Source organism: Orycteropus afer, unplaced genomic scaffold (genome assembly GCF_000298275.1).
Source record: "Orycteropus afer afer isolate SDZICR_OR568_19922 unplaced genomic scaffold, OryAfe1.0 scaffold00035, whole genome shotgun sequence".
In the NCBI taxonomy this organism is placed as follows: Eukaryota; Metazoa; Chordata; class Mammalia; order Tubulidentata; family Orycteropodidae; genus Orycteropus; species Orycteropus afer.
In genome coordinates, this window is record NW_006921622.1 from 1723359 (window position 1) to 1733176 (window position 9818).

At 36.1% G+C, this 9818-nt stretch overlaps 1 protein-coding gene across 1 annotated transcript in view; it reads right to left on the reverse strand.

The window, feature by feature from the left end:
* Positions 1-9818, reverse strand: part of CUBN (cubilin) — a 413126-nt gene that overhangs the window by 80169 nt on the left and 323139 nt on the right. The window contains exons 51-54 of the mRNA XM_007936404.2: positions 7066-7215; positions 4135-4256; positions 3369-3594; positions 1648-1835 (exon numbers count right to left, since the gene is read on the reverse strand). Of these exons, the coding sequence (XP_007934595.1) occupies positions 1648-1835; positions 3369-3594; positions 4135-4256; positions 7066-7215 (686 nt within the window). The remainder of the gene's footprint in view (positions 1-1647; positions 1836-3368; positions 3595-4134; positions 4257-7065; positions 7216-9818) is intronic.

The following is a 9818-nucleotide window of genomic DNA, read 5'->3' on the forward strand; positions in this document are numbered from 1 at the left end:
ATTATCTTCTGTGTCTGTGTTAATTGGTTTCCCTTTTCTTTGTTGAAGAGGGTCTGTGCAATCCTTCTGCCTAGTCCGCCATCTTGCCCCGCCTCTGAGAATATTTTTTTTAAGTTGTTTTTATAGCATATCCCACTCTTGACTCCTCCAAGGAGATTGTATCCATTTTTATGTAGCTTGTCAGTGGTTCTTTTCAATCACTATTCAGTTTCCTCTTAACCATTCTTAGTTGACATGGTCTAGCTAAGCTTTCTAAATACTGAGGGAGACAACAAAGTGATGCATGCTGCTGCAACACTTACCATTTGTCCTGAGTGGAGGGAAAATTATTTGCTTTCAGAGTTCACTTTTGTCTTTTTTACCATTTCTAGGGTTTATGATTGTGTTTAGCAGGGAAGAATGGAGACCAAAGGTCCAATGCCAGTTTGTCTGAACCAAAAATCTCTATCCAAGTCATTTTTAAAAGTCTATTTTTCATAATTGGAGGATTTTCAAGGTTTTAGTTAAGTCTATAAAACTGATGTTGACACATTCCATGAGAAGACAGTTCATTTATTTCATATAAAAAGCAATTAGTAAGAGTACATATTATAATGTTTTATGAAACGTACATTGTATACAGATATGGAGCTTTCATTTAAACAGCAAATATGGATCAATGCAACATAAAACATAATTCAAGAGATGCTATAAAATAATAACAACATCAATGACCATAAAGGTTACTACCACTCATTAGGTGGTTTTATATTCAGAGTATTGAGTGCTGTTCCTGTTGTTATGTCCTATTTCCTCTAATCATTAAAAAGCCCTACTAAAGTAAGAATTATTCTCTCCATTATATAGTTGGGTAATTGGAAGCCTAAATCCTTAATTAACTTCACAAGAAGAAGCAGGTAGCAAGTGTGAGAGATGTGACTCAAGTCCAGTCTGTATGACTTTAAAGCCAATGCTTTTTCCACTAAAAGGCATAGCCTCTTAGAGAAATAGCATTTGAGATAAAAGATAAGAAATACATAAAGTGAATTTATCATTCAGTCATCATGGTTATAGTTAAGGAAAGTGATGTGGTAGTGTCCCATGAGCAGAATAATTTCAGAGAAAGAGAACCTTGCTGGCTGGCCCTTTGCCACAATTTTTACATGGCTCTCTTATGATCATTTTCTGCCTGTGGGTTCTTAAGGCCCAAAGCAGGCACTAGTCACATTTCCAGCTTTCTGTGATTTTTATAGCATCCTTTATATTTCACTTATGAAGGTGCCTTACAGCCCAAAGGGCATATGTCTTTAGCAATCTATAAGAAAACAAAACGAAAAGAAACCAACTAACAACCTAGTCTTCTCTCGAGTTGCCACAGGAAGGACTATAAAGTTCATGAGAATTTAATAAGGGCGGAGAACCATCTCTGTAACTGTTAAGGTGCCTATGTATTAGCAAATGAGAAGTCACAAAGAAATAGTGACAAGGGTGTGTGTTGTGGTTCTAGTTTTCACTCTTAAAATTTTCATTTTCTTACTTTTTCATCCAAGAAATCCAAGCAGCAAAATCATCCTTTTCTTACTTTGAAAGGTAATGAGTCATTTCTAGTCTAAATGTTTATGTCGGTAAAACCAGTTCAGCTCCATTGAAATAAACAAGAGTACGAACCTTCACATAACTGTTCTGACACTGTCCATCACCACTGGGGATTAGGAAGTTGTTGTCAAAGCTGATCTCCCAGTGTTTACTTTCGTGAGTGATGGCTGTCCACGAACATCTGCTGTTCTCGGGGAAATTCTGAGGCCAGTGAGGGGATGTGATTGTACCACTGTCTGAGTGAAGTATTCCACCACAGCCTGAAAAATTATCATCAGAAAATTCATTAATCTGCAAGGAGAATAACCACTTTTAAAACTAAAGACTTCTGGGGAAGGAACATTTCTAAATGTGAGATTTGTGTATCTTTCCTGACAGGTGATTCATTGGTATTTGGGCAAAGACACAGCAAGAACTCTCAATAAATATAAGCCTCATTGAACTGAGAGGGAACTTCAGCTGTTGTGGTTTGGTTACACCTGTACTGAACTCAACTGAGACCGCTAAATCTTACAATAAAGAGGACAGACTTCTAGCCCATCTTCAAACAATGGCAAACATCTTACTTACCCTGAGGTTATATAATATATACTATAACAAGGCCAAATTCCATATTTTATTAGCACTAACACATGAGAATACAACTCTATACTCATTTGTAATTTTACTCTAAGGCTCTTAACTAGACAATATGATTTTGAGGAGGGAAAAATTCAATTAAAAAAAAAAGAAATTTGAACCTGATTAAAGGATGGGAATAAGTAACAGACAGAAAAAAAAAAGAAAAATCTAGAATTAGGTTATAATATTAAAATATCTATCTACGAGATAACAAAGAAAGATATGTAGTTAAAAACATTTTTTTAAAACCAATCTAAAATGAAAGTAAACAAATGACAACAATAAAACAATAGTAAAATTAAAGAGCGTTTGTTCAATCTTTTAATTTTCAACACTTGGAAAACCAGTGGTTCATCTAAAAAGCCCCTCTGACTTCAATAGTAGTCAGTATTTTAAGGAGGGACAGTTTGGCTCATCCTCCAGAGAACTTTGTAATAAACCTGGATCTAAAGTAAGAATTATTTTGTGCAGTACTGCAAGGCTTTACAGAAATCCCACACAAAGTAATCAATACAAATCCTATTTTCTGAGAATTTTCATGAAGTTTATACTTTATGTGGACAAATCTACTATTTTCAATCAAGTCTATGATATTTTGATTCCCAACCAGTTTTAGAGGCAGAGCATTTATTCTAATACACAAATCTTATTTCCAGCTCAAAACTCTTCAATGGCTTCTTATTGCTCAGGGATGACATATAAGCCAAGGCTTCTCCTGATGTGGACAATTTACTTTCCTCAGCCTACTACCCAGCTCTGTTTTTAAACTGCTTGTGATTCCAACACACACCTTCTATTACTCACGATTCCTTGGTTATGCTCCTTTGCCGACTGAGGTGGCATGGTATAGTAGTAAGATCAATGTTTCTGGGCTTGCCTGTTACTTCAACCTGACTCTACCAATTATCAGCTATGTGACTTGGGCAAATTATCAATCCACCTAGCCTCAGCATTTGCCCATGCAAAAGGAAGGAAATACGTACTGACTTTTTGTCTTTCTTACAGGATTACTACAAGAGAGGACGTGTGTAAATACTTAGCATTCAGCATGCCACAGAGTAGGCAGTTAATGCCTATTTGTTGTATTAGCTAAAATATTTGTTGTATTAGCTAAAAAATTTAAAAATTAGATAATTTTTTAAAAGGATGAGTACAGAGAATACTTCTTTTACCTAAAGTTTGTGTGGTCCATGTAGCATAAAATCCACGATGTTGTTCCGAATGGTCTGAGTTAAAAATCACCACCAGCTGGTTGGAGCCAGACTGGATTGTCCTGGGATTTGAACTTCCACAGTACTGTCCTATTATGGGTGATCCAGGAGAGCCACCATTCCTGATTGTGACTGAATCCCAAGTACAAGTTGTATGGAATTCAATATCAAAGTCAGTAAATGTAAGCTGGAGGAGAAATAATAATAATAATAATAATAATAATGAGGTATTCCAAGCTGTAAGTGAGCTTTTCTACTCTGAAGATGCTATCCTTACAAATCTTTTTTTAATTTATATGCATTTACATTTTTTTTTCTTATTTAATTCTTCCCTCTTTTCCCTTGTTCTTTTCTTGTTGAAGAAATCTCTTTAAAGTTTCGAGACGGGGTATTTCACCAGCAACAGGAGTCATCAGGGGGACCTGATTCTATTCCCCAGGGCTAGGACGGCAACTTATACTAAAACCAGGAATACGCCTCTCTCTTGAACATGGAATTATCATCTATGTATAGCTTCTCCTAAGCTTGAGAGAGCTCAGCCATCCCTAATTGTAGACTTGCAGATACTAAGGCATGTATTCTAACGAGGAAATTTTACAAAGAAAACAATGGGATGTTGTTTACTGATTACAGGATCAAAGTCTACTGTTATTGCTAGCTTATTAAAAGAATATGGTATTGTTATTCTATAACCTCAGAAGTATTCTACCCAGTCATTAGAACTCACAGTGATGGTGTGGCCTTGTGGGGCTTCCAACAACCAAGAACAATGGGTCAAGCTGTCATAAAAGGCTGGGTAGTTGGGGCTTGCAATCACTCCGCTTTCACCTATCTGTATTCCGCCACAGTCTGAAAATTAGATTTATAACTCTATAAATGAGATAAAAGGAAAAACATCTGCAAAGCCAAAGTAAGCAGTCCTTATACCAGTCATACAACCAAAACCGAAACCAAACTCACTGCTGTGAAGTTGGATCTGACTCACAGCGACCTTTCCTTGGGTTTCCAAGGCAGTATCACAATGGAAGTAGATTGCCCAACCTTCCTTCTGACAAGTGGCTGGTGAGTTTGAACCGCCAGCCTCCTGGTTAACAATTAAGTGCCTTAGGCACTATGCTACCAAAGCTCCCATAGCAGTCATACTTCACAATAAAAACAACTGAATAAATAAATTTTATAAAAGCAAAGTAAAGTTGGGTGGAAGATTAAACAGAATAATCTATTGGTTCAAAATAATGAAGATGGGCTCAAGTTTAATGCAAAGAAGAATGAAGATAATCTGCATCATAAATGGAAAAGAATTAGACATGTGCACAGCTGACAATGAATACAGTAGGGTGCAGCAGGGACAAAGTAAATTACATGGCTCTTCTTGAAAGGAACCAGACTACTAACAAAAAAAAACAAAAAAAAAGTTTGAAGACTATGATCAGTACAATAATTAGAAACTATGTTGTTTGATATTAAGCACATATATTTACAAGTCATCTATCAAATTACACATTAGCTTACAAGTCAAAACACTGAGATATTTCTAAAGCACAGTATGATCTGATGTTTAACACAAGTAATAGTGTTTCTCGAGGCCTGGCTCCTTTCTTTCAATGTAGTAAATACTTAACTGCCAAGATGCTTGAGTGACTAGATACTAATCAGTCTTACTCCCTTCTCCAAGCAAACATTTGGTTATAACACAAAGAAATGTTAGACAAAACTATAACAAAAATATATTATAATATAGCCAAACTCAATGGAAAGAAAATGTTGTTGTTATTATGTGCCATTGAGTCAGACCCGACTCACAGCGACCCCTCCTTGGGTTTCCGAGGCAGTATCACTACGGAAGTAGATTGCCTCATCTTCCTTCCGAGGAGTGTCTGGCGGGTTTGAACTGCCAACCTTTTGGTTAGCAGTCAAGTGCCTTAGGCACTACGCTACCAGAACTCCTGGAAAGAAAATAAGATGTCTAAAAATTCATAAGCAATAAATCCTAAACCCATTGCTATCGAGTCGATTCCAACTCATAGTGACCATATAGCATAGAGTAGAACTGCCTCATCTTTATGGAAGCAGACTGCCTCATCTTTCTCCTACAGAGTGGCTGGTGGCTTGGCAACTGAGCAGTTAACCACTGTGCCACCAGGCTCCTTTCAGAAGCATTAAGTGAATTCAAATTTAGAAGGATAATCTTCTACTGAGCATAAGGCAGTCAGAGAGGATACAGAGCCAAGACATGGGTCCCAGGGGTTAGGAGCTGAGGTTTCACTGCCAGGAAGGAAGAGAAGATATGGCTTTGGACCCCCATAAAAGGACCTCTGGTGGTGTAGTGCCTAGGGCATCTGACTGCTATCCAGAAGGCTGATGGTTCAAATCCACCAGCCACTCCTTGGAAGGAAGATTGGGCGGACAATCAACTTCTGTAGCGATACTGCCTCGGAAACCCAAGGAGGGGTCACTATGAATCTGATCCAACTTGACTGTGGTGAATTTTTTTTTTTCCCCAAAGGAAAGGCTGGAACTAAGACTTTTACATTTTGTTAGGAATCAAAAAGGATTGCCATGTCAGTGCAAAGGAATTAGAAAAAGGCCTACTGGCCAAGGGAAGCAGCAAGGAGTAGTGCTGTCCGTCTTGGGTTGAAATTTCAGGTAAAATTATGAATGTCACAGATACAAATCCAATATAAAATATTAGTAAACAATATCCAATAAAATGTACAAACACTTATCAAGGCCAAGAAGGGTTTATCCTGGAAATTCAAGAATCGTTTAACAAGGGAAATGTCTTTTAAAATTATTTACAACATTAATATATTAAAGGAGGTAAAATCAAGATCTCAGTAGATGAAGAAATATCATTTTATGAAATTTAATACCCATTTATGATTTTTTAAAAAAACTTCTTGTACACTAAGAATTAAAAAGTTATATAATATATATAATTTTTGAAATAAATTGTATTATTATATTATTTACTGAACACATTTTAATAAATTTAAATAAACATACATATTAAATTATGTAATATATACTATACTATACATGTACTCTTCACTTATCGACTATCTCATTACCTGACATCTCACTTTTACATTAGTAAAATACCTACTATCTGACTATATTGCACATTAACAATGTATGCCTGGCATAACAAATACCAATCTGATGAGAGGTATTTTATTGAAAATCTAAGATCAATTAATATATTTAACAATGTTATGTTATACATTCCCACTAAGGTCAGAAACAAGATGCTATCATTTCTTCTGTTCAGTAGTATGATGGTGGACTTAGCCAATGAAATAAGGCAAGAAATGAAGTACTGGGATTGAAAGATAAAAAGTATTATTATTCTCAGAAGATATGATTGTCTACACAGACAAACTAAAGAGAATCCGTAGACAAAATGTTAATAAGAGTGTAGCAAGTTCTCTGAAAGTCAATGTATAAAAATAAAACAATTCCTATATATCAGCAACAACCAATTAGAAAATTTACTTCAGAAAATCTCATTGACATTGACAACAAAACTAATAGCTTTCTAGAAATAAACCTAACAAAAGGTACATGAGATCTTCATGGAAAAAAATTATAAAACTTTATTGAGGCTTTTATCCATTACTTTATCACTAGTGTTTGAGAACTTAATCATAAGTCTTACCTGTAAATGAATACTCTGCATGGAATCCAATGTGTTCTACATGTTGATTGGTGACAAAGTGTATCCAGACCTGAGTATAAGGTATGACCAATGGCACTGTAGGTTGTGAATGTCCACAAAGTCTCCAGATCAGAAGTCCATCAGCATTTCCTATAAAAAGTAGTATGCCAAGTGTCCTTATTATATAATTTTTGAAATAAATTGTATTATTATATTATTTACTAAACACATTTTAATATATTTAAATAAACATACTTATTAAATTATATAATATATACTATACTATATATGTGGGAGCTCTGGTAGCATAGTGGCTAAGACACTTGACTGCTAACCAGAAGGCTGGAGGTTCAAACCCACCAGCCACTCCTCGGAAGGAAGATGGGGCAATCTACTTTCGTAGTGATACTGCCTCAGAAACCCAAGGAGGGGTCGCTACGAGTTGGGTCAGACTCAATGGCACATAACAACAACAACAACAACATACTATACATGTACTCCTCCTTTATTGACTATCTCATTACCTGACATCTCACATTTACAATATTAGTAAAATACCTACTATCTCACTACATTGCACATTACCAATGTATGCCTAGCATAACAAATACCAAGGTGCAAGGTAAGAGTAACGCTGGCTGGATGGTTAAGGTTATGTGTCAAATTTGCTGGGCCATGATTCTCAGTGGTTTAGCAGTTATATAATGGTGTAATTTGGCAGATATGTAGTAATGTAATTTGCCAGTTATGTAATGATGTAGTCATCCTTCATTTTGTGATCTGATGTTGTTATCCTTCACTTTCACATAATGCTGAATTTTGCATAACAACCGGGTCTTTGGAACCTAACTATGTTGATAAGTGAGGGGTTGTTTTTGATGTTATGTGCTGTCGAGTCAGACCTGACTCATAGTGACCCCTCCTTGGGTTTCTGAGGCAGTATCCCTACGGAAGTAGATTGCCCCATCTTCCTTCCAAGAAGTGGCTGGTGGGTTTGAACCGCCAGCCTTCTGGTTAGCAGTCAAGTGCCTTAGGCACTACACTACCAGAGCTCCTAAGTGAGGGGTAGGTATATATAATATATAGCATATATTATATACATTTTAACAAATAATTAAAAGAAAAAAACCTCCCAAGTATTTATTTGCATATATTTAAATAGTTATTTAATAACAGGCATTTCACAAAGTTCCTTTCTATCTTTGTCCACTACAAAAGAAAAAGTCCCTCCTACAGGGTAAAAATCCCATATTTTTTTGGTGTAGCTCACTCTTTAATGGAAGTGCCATTTTTTTCCGAATTGTGCTTTCATAACTATTTTATCACTTCTAAACAGTGATAAAGGAGCTTTGGTAGCACAGTGCCTAAGGCATCTGACTGCTAACCAGAAGATTGGTGGTTCAAACACACCAGTCACTCCATGGGAGCAAGACTGGGCAATCTACTTCCATAAAGATTTACTGCCTCAGAAACCCCACAGAGGTCACTATGAGTTGGTATCGACTTGACAGCAGTGGGTTTGGTTTTTTTGGTTTTAAACAGTGATAGAACTTACTAAAAATAATAAATTTTTGCATAAGTCTTCTTTAAGGAATAAGAGGTATAATAATAAATACCTACTCCATAAAATATATCTCTAAGAAAAAAGTGAAAATATCCTAAAATTTTAAAGATTTCTTTATTGTGTGAAATCAGCTAAAAGGAAAGAATATTCAGTACTCAGGCCAAGAGTTGTCAGACTAGAGCTGACTCTTCTGACAAAGATTATTTTTCACAGTAATTTGATTAAATTTATAGCACATATATGAGCTCAAATTTATCTGTTCTTTGTTTATTATTCCTGACTGACCTTATTCACCTTATAAATCAGTGAAATACAATATTTGAACTGTCTCTAAGACTGAGAGGATAAAAAGAAGATTGCATTTAACTGACTGGAATTTGATACACAACCATTCTGCTTGATTCCATAAGCCGGTGGTTTAGAAACAGGTGTACATGATGAGGGATTATCAGAAACACATGGAGAACATTTTCAAACTACAACATCCAATTCCCTCATAAATCTTGTCTAGATTCATCTACTTCAGAAAGTCTAGATAAATTCTCTCGCTATGGCACTTGGTTCTATGACTACACACATTATCAAATTCTCACTCTATCAAAATTCTGTCTTCCATATTCTCAAAGGTAGACAGCACTGATTTCTACAGTTACCCTAGAACATCCTCACCAGCTAACTACATAAGTTTTGAGGCTTTTGCATGCTCTTTCTTTAAATGTTGGGATAATATGGAACCCACTCAACCTTTGACAGTACAGATGGTCTCCATTATTATTTTTCCCCTATGTTTATTTATTTACTTTCAGGGAAGAGGGTGTCAATGTAATGGTGGGAGCAATCAGATAGATAGCATATAAATTGAGTAAAAGAAAAAATTAAAATTGATTCAGTCCTCACGTGTGCAGATTTTTACAAATTCTTAAGAGAATTATGGTTTACCAAGTACATCTCAATCTTTTTCTATCATGAAAAGGTGACTGCTTTAGGGATATATCCCCAAATACCTTCCATGTGCTACTCCATCTGTTGTTGTTGTTGTTTGCCGTCGAGTTGGCCCTGACTCATAGTGACCCCTCCTTGGGTTTCCGAGGCAGTATCACTACGGAAGTAGGATTGCCCAACCTTCCTTCCGAGGAGCGGCTGGTGGGTTTGAACCGTCAGCCTTCTGATTAGCAGTCAAGTGCCTTAG